General features: G+C 42.2%; 1 protein-coding gene across 2 annotated transcripts in view; it reads right to left on the reverse strand.

Annotated features, from left to right (window-relative positions):
• Positions 1–7,120, reverse strand: part of IRS1 (insulin receptor substrate 1) — a 35,376-nt gene extending 28,256 nt beyond the window's left edge. The window contains exon 1 of one of the 2 annotated variants that reach the window (XM_026701523.2): positions 1,766–7,119. In XM_026701523.2, the coding sequence (XP_026557308.2) occupies positions 1,780–5,349 (3,570 nt within the window). In that variant the 5' untranslated portion in view covers positions 5,350–7,119 and the 3' untranslated portion in view covers positions 1,766–1,779. Of the gene's footprint in view, positions 1–1,765 lie in introns of both variants that reach the window. The other variant, XM_087933221.1, reaches the window with a different exon arrangement.
• Positions 7,121–12,520: the final 5,400 nt, after the last annotated feature.

A 12,520-nucleotide genomic window follows, 5' to 3' on the forward strand; every position in this document is an offset into this window, starting at 1 on the left:
GTTGTTTATTCAAAGGGTTTAGTATTCATCTGTAGGTCTCTCAAGTTCAGCTGCAGGAAACCTATCCCAGGATTTTTTTTAAAAAGCCATTACTCTTGCCATCCTTCAACACTGTTTATACTTGGAACCAGCAAACAAGCAATTAAAACACGTCACAGAAGAATTGTGTTATGACATTTTAAGATCAAAAGCATACTGCTGAATTCGCTTCCATCTGTGCCAGTATAAACATTTTTTATGGCTCACCAGTGATCAAAGATAACGTGGGAGGGCAAAAGGGGTAAGTTCCAGTCAAGACAACTGTGATGGTAACAAAGCTTGGAACAGAATCATAGTTGTGATATTGATGAAATATGCAGTAAAAGAAATATTTTTTAAAAAAGTGGCTGCTACAATCACTTCCCCTAAAACACATACTTCAAAAAAGGTCCAATATTGGAAGTGGGGGGAATCTTGGGTTTTCTGCTTTGCTCTGCAGACTTGAGCTACAAACAACCCTGCCTCTCTATTTAATGCTTTTCTTGTAGTGCAACAGGCTTATAGAAATTCTACATAGCTTATGACTTAGGAATTGCTGGTCCTGCAATTTTTCTTGGTGCAAACATTCTTAACTGTGACAAACACACACACACACACACACACACACTACAGATTAGTAGTGTCAATTGTTTCACGTCTACAGTGCTTTTCAAACATTATCTAATTAATCTTCATAGCAATCCTTTGAGGTATTACTACATGTATGTAAGGAAACTTGCCCAGGACCACAAAACTTTTCACTAGCATTCAGAATTAAGACTGCAGAGGTTTCCATTCTCAATGGAAATGTAAGGCCACACCTCTTTTTCATATGCAGCATACATGCTAGTGCGATCACACACACACAGTGGGCTTCTTTCTTTGCAGCTGCAATTGTCTGAAGGTTAAACAAGTAGGGCAGTAGAGCAGTAACAGACACTTCTCAAAATTCCAGCCAGAAGTAGATTAAGAGATTTCATAAGAGAATACACCCACATTACAACTAGTAAAATAACAACAACAAAAACATCTAGCCTGGACATGTTACAGACTTAAAAAGAGACTATGCTTCAGGGCTGCTCCATTATATGCTGCCTTACTTCCAAAGGAACTTTTAAATTATAAAACCAAGATATGTAACAATTTACCCAGTGTCCCATTATGGGGACTTTTAAATGGCCACAATGTTCTGCAGTTGATCTTTGGGCAACTGGCACCATAATCAAGATCAAATGTTTTTCAAAGGTTAATGCACAGCAAAATATGGAGCAAGAGAATTTTAGGCTGTTATGTGCTCATGAACACATACTTTTCTGTAATTAACAGAGCCTAAAATCAAGAACAACTTCTCTCTCTACAAGTAACAGCAGTTTTATAAGACATTTTTTGAACTACGCTTGTAGCGTAACATTAAACAGAAGACTGTATTCTAATCCTTAACCTTCTTTAACTAGAATGAACACTTTCCTCATGCCTCTTTTAAACCAAGTAACACATACTGATTCATTACCAACCCATTAATTAAGGTGCTATCAAAAAAAAAAAAAAAGGATAGTAGACAGCAAACAGGGCAGACTAAAGGTAACAGAACAGCCCATTATATAATCTGTGCTGACAGAATATGACCTAGCTGTGGTCAGTCATTAGGTGTAACACCAATGATTCAATGCATTCTAGCTGATGATACAGAACATCATGTTCCCCATCCCAAAGCTAGGAACTAGTGATTAGCTTATGACATGCTCACCTTGTCTCCGGTTTCTACTGGATGTCCTCTTGCTTGTGGAAGCTAATGCTGGCATATGCACTTAATTCATCACTCAAGTGGTTACTCCCACAAGGCTGCTTTGGAGATTTAGGTGGCTGATGCTGCTGGGATGGTTGCTTGACTCCTAGCAGACCAGTACTCTCCTGAGAGTGGAGGTTGTGGTGGTGATGTTGGCTGTGATTAAAATCCTTCACTAAGTCCAGGTCAATGTAATTGAGCCCATTCTCAAAGCCTCCCCCAGGTCCACTAGCTGCTTGCTCCCTCCGCAATGCTGTACCAAGACCCAAAGAAGCAACTCCAAGTGCCCCAGATGCAGGCTTCAGCCAGACGTTTTCAAAGGAGGCTGAACTGTGACGTTTTGGATCGTCAGGACCTCCTCCTGGTCCATGGAGTAGAGCTGAGGCTCCAAGATTACTACTAGGAGTGACAGAAGAAGCAAATGTCTCAGAACTATGGCGCCGCCGACCTCCTTGGGGGTCAGCACGGATCACTTTGGCACTCTGGGTGCTGCGATTGGGACCAAGACTGACATGTGTAAAGGCGCTGTTCACACCTGGGCCCCCAATCATAGACGAGGAGCAGGAATGGGGTAAAATCTCAGCCAGTTTGCTTGGCTGAGCCTGAGAAGGTGAAGAAGGCAGCTGCATGGGTGGTGGGCTTTTGTCAGAATAACTCAGGAGGGCCGGGGAGGAAGGTGATGGAGTATGTGCACATACTACATATGGTGCTCCGCCACCCAGCTGCATGCTCATATAGTCCCGGTTGCCACTGTGGGTGGTCCCACTCCGGCTTGACTGCATGGAGGCCAAGCTGGCTGGGCAAGCAGTTCCCCAATCCATATTCATATACTCCTCTGAACAGGAGCCAGTCTCTCCATAGGATAAAGGTGAGGGGAAGACTGGTTGCTTAAACTCAATGTTCACATACTCTCCAGGGCTCTTGGGCTCTGGGAGCTGTTCCCGAGTGCGAGGCAAAGTGCTGGCCTTTGGGCCGTCCAGGGATAAACGAGTAGGTCTGGCCAGATGATTCTTGGTCCGCACAGCTGTGTCCATGGTACAAGCAGCAGGCTGCAATGGCTGTGTTTTAATGAGAAGAGAATACCCACCCCCCTCTTGTCCCCCAGGGCATCCAAGACTATCACTACTAGTAGAGGAAGAAGAGTCCTCAGCAGCAGCATAAAGCAAGTGGCCAGAGCTGAAGGACATATGCATCTGGGTGTTTTCTTCTTTGCCTGTCTTGCGTTGGTTGTGCTTGAAGGAACGTGGCAAGGAGAAATAGGAATAGATGGGTTTATGTTGGGATTGGGCAGAACCATGTGCTAGTGGTTCTTCCGGGCCTGGAGGTCCTGGGCTGGTAAAGTAACAGTCCGGAGGAGTGCTGGTAGCAGAACCACTAGCTGGAGACATATTAATATAATCACTGCCTCCACTTGGCAGCTTGCCCTCATTACTCTCCACTGAGAGTTTTGTATGGTTATTAGTCCCGTTTATCCATAGCTTGCTGTAGCCAGTGGGACCACTATCTGGAGAACAACTGCCACTGGGAGACATCATCATGTAGCCATTTGAGTCCACCATTGCCTGCACATGGCGACCTCCTCTCCCAGGATTGATGATCTGTTGTGGAGCAGACACGCTCTTGGGGCTCATGGGCATGTAATCCCCACCTTTGGGTGTACTACCTCCACTGGGCATAGGTGCCACTCCTGGCAACATTGGCATGTAGCCATCATCAGAGTTGGTCCGGTGGAGGTTTCCTTCCACCTGGTGCATCTCTAGACACTCCTCGGGGTAAGACTGGGTTGGCACAAAGGCAGAATGTCGATAAGAAGAAAACTTGTTGCCACTACAGAAATATGAGGGAAGCATCTCAGTATACTCTTCAATGGAGGTCACTGAGGACTGTGAAGGAGTTTTCTGATGGGAGATGGTTGGAGAGGTCCCAGCAGAATGTGTCCGCTTCCTGAAGCCTTTTTCCAAATCACCTACATCCTCATTTCCAAGCCGAAGGCAACATGGGACAGCAGGGTAGCGACTCTGCTGCTGCAGGTGGGAGGCGCGGGGGGCAAAATGACCATTAGGAGCTGTGACACTGCAGCAGGATGAGGCAGCCTTTCCCCCCATACATATATAGTTGCTAAGCTCCTCATCTCCCCGGGCAGGAGGGGTATGTCCCAGGGAATCGGGGGTAACACTGCGAAATGAGCTGCGAAAGTCACAGGGGCTTGATTCATACTCATCAGAGGAGATGAAACCTCCATCACTGGGAGAGCCAGAGACTGATGCACTGGATCGACGTGGGAAAAGACAGTCTGAAGTTGACCCATGGCCACTGGTACTGCTGGACGACAAGCTGACCGGACTAGTGGCTGAAGGGGAACAGCGTGAAGAAGGCATTGGGATGGAGCGACTGTGGTTGAGAGGGGGGTGAAGCCTGGAGCTACCACGGTGCCTATGCGAGTGGGTTCGGTTGACACTCGGACTCATTGGACTTCCATCCACTGAAGCTGGTCTGGACATGGTTCCTTCTCCATCACTAGAGGCTCTGACACGGAAAGAGCTGGGTCTGCCTCCAATCCCTCCTCCCACGCCACTGCCAGCAGGAGAAGTGGCAGTTATGCTCTCAGTCCTGGACCTACGAGTAAGTCCGACCTGGCTGGGGGGCGGGTTGTTAACATGATGCCTGCTGCGGAGAGGCACAGATATGGGATTGGAGCAATTGGAAGATGACTGGCTTTTGCTACGAGGCCGAAATTCCTCACTCATTGCCCGCATAGCCTCCAAGATGGTCTCATGCATATTCTGTGCTACTACTGAGTCATCTACCTGCATCCAGAACTCACCTGGTCCCGTGACAGCAGAGCGCCCCACCTCAATGAAAAAAAAATTCTCCGAATGGCCACAGCGCCGGATGTTGAGCAGCTGCAACACCACAGCTGCCGCATCAGAATTTAGCTTGACAAAACTGATGGTCTTGTTGGTTAGGCACAGGCGGTAGATTCCAATCAGGTTCTTAGTTTGCCCCAAGCCCTTTGGTTTCAGGATCACTTGCCAGACCTCTTTGAACGCTGGGCCAGGAGCCGTATCGCCATAGCTATCCTCCCCTGCCTCTCCCATTCCCAAAGTCCCACCTCCCACGGTGACATCTCTGTGGTGGTGGTGGTGCTGATGGTGGTGCTGGTGGTGATGATGATGGTGGTGATGGCTCTTGGCACGGTTATGCAACTGCAGCAGTGCCTGGTACCAGCTTTCTTGCTCCAGCTCATTGTCAGCAGCAATGGCAAAGTGCTCGTCCTTGGTGTAGAGAGCCACCAGATGCTTATTTTTGGAATCTGCCCTCTTGTTTATGTTGAAGCAGCTCTCCAGAGGAATGGAGCGCTTGGGAGCCCCTGATTTGTGTCTCCATTTCTTTTCGTTCTCGTAGTACTCCAGCCGGGCGGGTCCCGCCTCACTGGCTGCTCTCAGCACGAAGAAGCGCTTATGCATGCTCTTGGGTTTGCGCAAGTAACCCACCTTCCTGACATCGGAGAAGAAGCCCTCATTATTATCTGTGGGACTAGCCATGCTGGAGAGAGGAAAAAAAAAAAAAAGACAAGGTACAGCAGTCCCTGCTGCAAAGAGCAGCTTCGGAAAGCAACAACAAAACAGAAATCCACGCAGCAGCAGCAGCAGCAGCAAATCCCCTCCTTCACTCCAAAATAAAAATAAAAACGACGCAGAAAGATAGTTCTGGAAATCCTCTCCAAAAACAGAGGGGCGGAGGAAAGAGTGGCAGGGAGAGAACAGCTGTTCAGTGGCCAGAGCCTCCTCCCAGCTCCAGGAGCAGGGCTTGGGTGGCAGTTTTTATTCCCAAATCACCCTCCGCATGAGAAACGCAGCTTTCAAAAGTCTAGTTTCGATGTCGCCCCAGGAGAAACTGGTCCGGGAAGCCGACGACGGGCAGAGAAAAGCGGACATCGTTTCATCCATGCGGGGTGGAAATTCCTCCAGCGCCAAAAGCAGGATGGGGTTTCCCCCGTCTCTTCTCCCAAATAGCCCTTCCCTTTTTCTGAAGTTATCCCTCCGAGAGATTTCCAGGAGCCGATTAAAATATACTCACCAGCAGGAGAGGCACGGGGCAGGGCAGCGAAGAAGAGAGCTTGTTTTGCAAGAGAGGGAGGGGAGAGAAAAAAACGTGGGACGCCTGAGGGACACCAGCAATCCCTTTGAAATAACAGCAACGATAATAATGGTAATATAATAACGGCAGTAAGAAGAAGCCAGCTAGTCAACACCACGGAAGCCACCGGGTTTTCTTCCTCGCCCAAAATGCCAAATACAAATATCCTTCGCGGGAACCACGGCGGCGGGGTGGAGAACTCCAACAAACAAACAAACACATCAATATCCCAAATCAGCGTCGCGATTGCGGGCGCTTTTTCTTATCCAGCCCGTGCAGGAGAAGAGAGCGAGCGACCTCATTCAGTCCCGTCTGGTTAGGCAGAAAAAGTGTCATTTCCACACCAAATACACGCAGGCGGCTGCAGCGGGGTCGAACGCAAAGCAGACAGAGTGGAGAAGCTGCCCGAGGAGCGAAGGAGGCGGAGGCACATTTTCGCGGCGGCGGCGGCGGCGACTTCCACCTCCTCCTCCTCCTTTTCTTCATTCCAGTCGGAGAAGTCTCGGAAGGCAATATCGGCGGCAGCGAAGTCCCTCCGTCCCGCACCACCTTCCCGTCCTCGTGCGCTCCACAACGGAGGAGGAGGAGGAGGCAAAAAGCGCTGCCAGGGCAGGAATGGGCACCGCTGGATCGCTGGCTTAGCGCTTGCGCTCCTTTGACTGTGGACGGCGAGGTGCTCCTGCCGCAGGACTCGCAGCTCCGCAGACTTTTATTGAAAAGCCCCCGAACCAAAACAATCGGCTGCGTCTGCGTTTAGGAGGGCAGCCCCCTCCAGTCGCCGCCGACACTCCGTCTCACTCCGAGGAGAAAAACACGTGACGGCGTCAATGTATGGACCATCCCCATCTCCAAGCCTCGGCGGCGGCAATATAAGCGGGAGAAGGGCTCCCGGCAGCCTAGCTTAGTAGTGCGGCATTCCAATCCGCCCTCGCCTGCCCGCCTGCCGCGGCTTTCATTCAGTACCGCAGCGAAGGCGCTTACCTTTGGGCGTCGACCCCTTCGCAGCCCCGAGGGGGTCGTTCTCCGATTGGAGTACCTACCTGTCCTTCAAACCATCTAAAGCTGTGGGAAACCATAGGGGAAGCACCCATGCTTGGTTGAGAAGCACGGAGTATAGTATTTTTTTTTTTTTTAGTAGCGAGGGAAAAAGAGGGAGGGAAGGAGGAGACGCCATTCAGTCGTATTATTTACAAACGAATGGGTTGCGAATTGCTCGACCGCTCTCTGCCGAGCGGTCGCTGTGATTTAAACAGAGACAGAGGCCTCTGCGTTACTATTTCTTCCGTCTTTGCCTCAGCTTCTTTACCGTTTGCGTTATTAATAAATCTTACAAATCTCTTACATGCATTGTTTAAGCCGCTCTTTATCTTGACGAGGAATAGAATGGTGTACAAAGGGTTTGGACAAACTTATCAAAATAAAATGCAGCAATATAAGTACCCTTTCAAGACAAGCTGGGCAAGCAATGAGGACATGACAAGACAAATCCATAATCCACAACTGTCCAATTATTTTATTAGGATCGATTACATGCTACAGGAGAATAACAAGCTTTCAAGTTCCAGAATACCTTTTAACAACAGAAGTAATACAGTTTCATACTGAGTAAAACAAAAGATTATCCAGCAGGCATTTACAATCAATAGCAATCTATTTTAAATGTCTGCTTCCTATTTAAACAAACCACCACCAACATAGATAGCAATCTGTAAATTAAAGCATTTTTAACAAGCCTTCATCAATTTTAGTTTTACTGCTTATTATTTCCAACTGTAGGAAAGACAGACTTCATAATGTATTGAAGTCTGTAAGTCTTCCCTGGCTGGAAATAAATTTCACAGGTCTCATTTCTAAATACACTGTGTTTAGGATTAAGCTGTTTATTTTTTCAAGAGGCAGGACCAGAAAAGACGTCCTTAACAAGGTAAACAGAAAGGAAATCATGGATCATGATTGTTAAAATACCAATTTCAAGAGGGAAAAAAAGCAAATACTTTCATTTTGGGATCATACATTCTAAAAACGAACCAAAACAGGCTATTTCATTGTAGCAATGAATTGTAGCACATGAATTAATGAAGTACTTTGTTTTCTTCCACAGACTTGCATATTTCTAAATAAATAATATTATGTATTAATAAACTTATTAAAAAGTTATTTACAGATGCCGTTTTTAATCAACTTGTAAAAAATTGGATGTCTAAATGATGACTTTTCATTCGTAGCTTTAAAAAAAAAAATTTCCCCTCTTTTCCCATATTTTTTTTCTTTCCAGAAACATTCAGTTACAGGAATAACAATGTTTCACAATGTCTTTTCATGGGTACTGCTGGGAACCAACTGTTTGGAAGCATCTTAAATACAGTGTGTTCCTGTTGTTATGTCTGACTTTGTGACCTGATGTGTAACATTTTGCAAGAATGTGTCACATTTTGTGTCACTGTTTTATTGAGTTCTTGTTGCGGGTTCATGCTACTGCTATTAGGGAGACTATTTAGGACTATCTAGATATCTCACACTATTTAGTACTTTTAGACACTTTTAATACTGGTTAAAATGGATCAAATAAGCAAAGAGGACAGGTCTCTTAACACACTATTTTTAGATAAGTGAAATTTCAATGTTCAGGAGCAGTGTGAAACCCAGCTCTCTACAATCTAAAGTTATCTCTTTGAGATGAAGCTGCATTTTGCTAAGATTCTTGACTTTTGATGAATGTATCTTTTCCTGAGAGCATTTGCACCTGAGAGCATTTGCACCAAGACCAATTCCTTGTGTGTCCAATCACACTTGGCCAATAAAGTATTTTATTCTATGAGAGCTACGAAGACCCAACCACTAGGCTGGCTAGGAGCTCTGAGACCTGTGGTTTGAGAGGAACCAAGTTCAAGAAAGTTGAAACATGCTTCCAGGAAAATTAGAACAAAAATCAATTACTCCAGAGTTTACAAGGTTCTCCTGCAGATATGCTTGAACAGAATACTTAATTTTAATCATCATAAATAAAATCAACTGTAGTATCACCTACAACTTTGGGAATATTTCCCACAGAACAGTTGTTGTATTTGTTGAGATCAGAGAATATGTCAGATTATTCGGTAGATTATTCAGCTAACTTTATTAAGTAAGCTTAGGTGTGCAATTTCTCAAATTTCACTCTTAACTTCCACTTTCACTTCTAACATCAGTAGAAGAAAAATAATAAAGTGGAAGACCAATTTATTTCTTTCATTGCTACATATGCTCACAAAGGTGTTTTGTAACAGCCTTTACTAATACATTTTTTTTCAGATCATTATGTGCTTCAGAAAAATGATAGACATTGAAGCTTCTCTTTATTAGATACCTTCCCATGTGGCAAAACACAATTCTTAATTTTGAGTCTTGAATACAGTATTTGATCTGATGGCTAGAAAATGTAGGCTGAGGACCAATTAGCAGAGTTTGTTGTATCTGCAACAATTAACACACAATTCACTTCTTTCTGAAAGGTTTGAAACAACAATGCATAATATTTATATGTAGTGCATTATTACCAATTTCATCATTAGTATTTGCATGCCATAGCTTGTTGTAACATCTTTAAAGCTAAATTGCTTTATGTTTCATTGAGTGGTATGGTGGTTATCATAAGATTAGCACTAATAACAATAATTAATATTGTTGACAAAAACACCCATTAACCTAGAATGAAAAATGTTAAGAATTAGTCTACAAACAAAAAATTCAGTCATATGTTTTTAAAATCATGAGTTTATGATATCAGAGAGGATGGTATGAAAAGTTGTTTTTCCAGAAACATGTAATAACACCTATATTTTTCCTCAGTGAAATTACATTATGGAAACATTATTTTTCATGTATTTTAAAAAAATAATAGACTGAATTAAGAAGTACCAAAAGATTGTTAAAATATAAAGCAGTTGCTTTCTGTGTATGCATTCCAAAATTTTGTACATTCTCCTTTACATGTGAAAGATATAATGTAAATTAAATTTAAGATCATAGTAAATAATACAGATAAACTATCAAAACCCAGAACATATGTTTTCTAATAGTTTCTGTCAGTAGTTTTTGATGAATGAAATTAGTTCACTGACATGCTTAATACTGAGCTCTCATTACCAGCTGATAAGATCACTTCTCTGGTTATTTTGGAGAAAGTTCCATTTATGTCTAAGGAATAAATGTTGTGCCATTCAGTAATATAAAAGATGTAGAGTTCAAGTTAACCCAATGTAATGTATTCTATTACTTTTAAAGGAATTTAGCATCAAGAATGCAAGTTGTATTCCATCTTTCCCTCAAAGGCTCAGGATGGTGTTCACAGTTCTACCTACTCCAGCTTGATCCCTATAACAATAGGTCTGTGAAATTCTACTATTATAGGGACAATGGCTGATCTGAAGTTAATCAAAGCTAGGAGTCCTCATTTTCTTAATTAGCCAATTCTTCACTAACTTTACTAGCATAGCAATCTAGGAACTGTCCATCTATTCTACAGACTTGCATATTTATATTATACTACAGACTTGCATATTTATATTATAATACTGTAAAAATAGCTTGTTTCTCTGTTGTGAAATAATCTCAGATAAGCAGGAACAATGTAAGGAGTGTAATGGCACTCCTGAGAACAAATGTAGTTGAGTTTTAGAAAGGGTAATGTTTCCAAGTCAGGTATGAGGCCTTTTCCTCTGATAAAGTAGCACCTCATTACAAACAGATTCCCCCCTCCCACTCCAAGGAAGTTGTTTGCTAAATGCCTGCAAAGCACTTAAACCGTGACTTTAAAAATGGGAAGATTATGAAGTTTTCTCCTCTACTTTTTGTATGTGCATATACTGACATTTCCCCCTCCTGTTCATAAGAAATAAATTCACATTAATATGTTTTAAAATAAAAATAAGCTATATTATTTTAAATGTGGCACATAATTCTTTGGTACACATATATCAAGAATCCAAAAATGGGGGATATATTGCTCAATTCTGCCATCTGTAGGCCATTTGTTTGAAGTTTCTGAATGCAGTATTTGTATTGCAAAGGTACTTAATCACAGGAACTCAAAATGTTTGTTCACATACTTTGTGCAGTATGATAAATTATTCAGTGTGATCCCTCTGAATTAATGAAATAAAGAAGGTAGAATTCAGTCATTTTATTTCAATCTACCGGCATTTCTGATCAATAGCTACCAGATAGGCAAACTCATCCTTTTATCATCTGTGTACAAGACAATGGACCAGATATGGCTGTATTTTGGTAATTATGAATAAAAATTGAAGGAATACACACACACACACACACACACACACACACACACACATTAACTTGATACATGCAAATCTTTTGTATATTTCCTTTTGTTGTTCAGATTACAGATTGTCCTTGATTTATAACAGTACTGAAAAAAGTGGCTTATGAACATTTTTCATACTTACGACCGTTGCAGCATCCCTACAGTCACATGATTTACATTTGGATGCTAGTTCATATTTATGACGGTTGCAATGTCCCAGGGTCATGTGATCACCTTTGGCAACCTTCTAACAGGCAAAGTCAATTGGGAAGCCAGATTCACTTAACAACTGTGTTACTAATTTAACAACTTCAGTGATTTGCTTAACAAATGTGGCAAGAAAAGTCATAAAATGGGGCAAAACTCACTTAGCAAATTTCACACTTAACAACATAAATTTTGGATTCAGTTGTCATAAATTGAGGAATACCTGTATTTGCATCCATTGGAAATTTATCCATCCATAATGTCCATCCTACTACAAAGTGTTTCCCTTCTTTCTATTGAAAGACATGGCTATACTATTAAAAATGCAGTAAATATAATTGCAGGGTGGCAACCATGTTCATTATCATAAAATCTACTAGCAATTATCTTTATATATTTTTCAGATAATAAATGAATGAAAAGTAAATACCATTAATATGTTAGTGATGCTGATCCATGTTGTACATTCTGAAATTATCTATCTAGAAAGAATCTGAATTGCAATAATAAATTATCACCAGCAATCAGAACAAGTAAACAGATATACTTAGAAACACACATACAAAAATAAAGAAACATAAAAGTTTAGAAGAACGCAACTCTAAAGTTGTGTTGTATCTAGTTTTATTTTCAATTACATAAAAATTGCTAATTCAAGATAATGGAAGGAACTCTTTAGGATTGTGAAAAGAATTATAATTATAGGTGAAAAAATGCATGTTTTTTAAAAAAGATAATTTTAAAAAGATCATACATTTTTTCTAATCTTTTAAATGATAAGCATATTTTAACAGGCCCTGGAGTGTAACACATTTATTCATTAATAACTTAAGCATATCTATTAAGAAATATGCAAGAACAGTTAAAGAAATAAATGGAAAATTGGATTACTGAGCACAATCAACCTATTATTTTGAAGAGATAAGAATCCTAGTTATGTCTTTCCAACAAAATGTCTATTTTTCACTTTCATTTGATTTGCACAATAGTGAATATTACTGAATGCAACATGGATCAGGATCTCATATGCAATTTCCATCCCATGGCCTAACTTCAAAAGCCTCATT

This window comes from Pseudonaja textilis, chromosome 4 (genome assembly GCF_049901715.1).
Source record: "Pseudonaja textilis isolate UNSWEBS1 chromosome 4, rPseTex1.2, whole genome shotgun sequence".
NCBI classification, from domain to species: domain Eukaryota; kingdom Metazoa; phylum Chordata; class Lepidosauria; order Squamata; family Elapidae; genus Pseudonaja; species Pseudonaja textilis.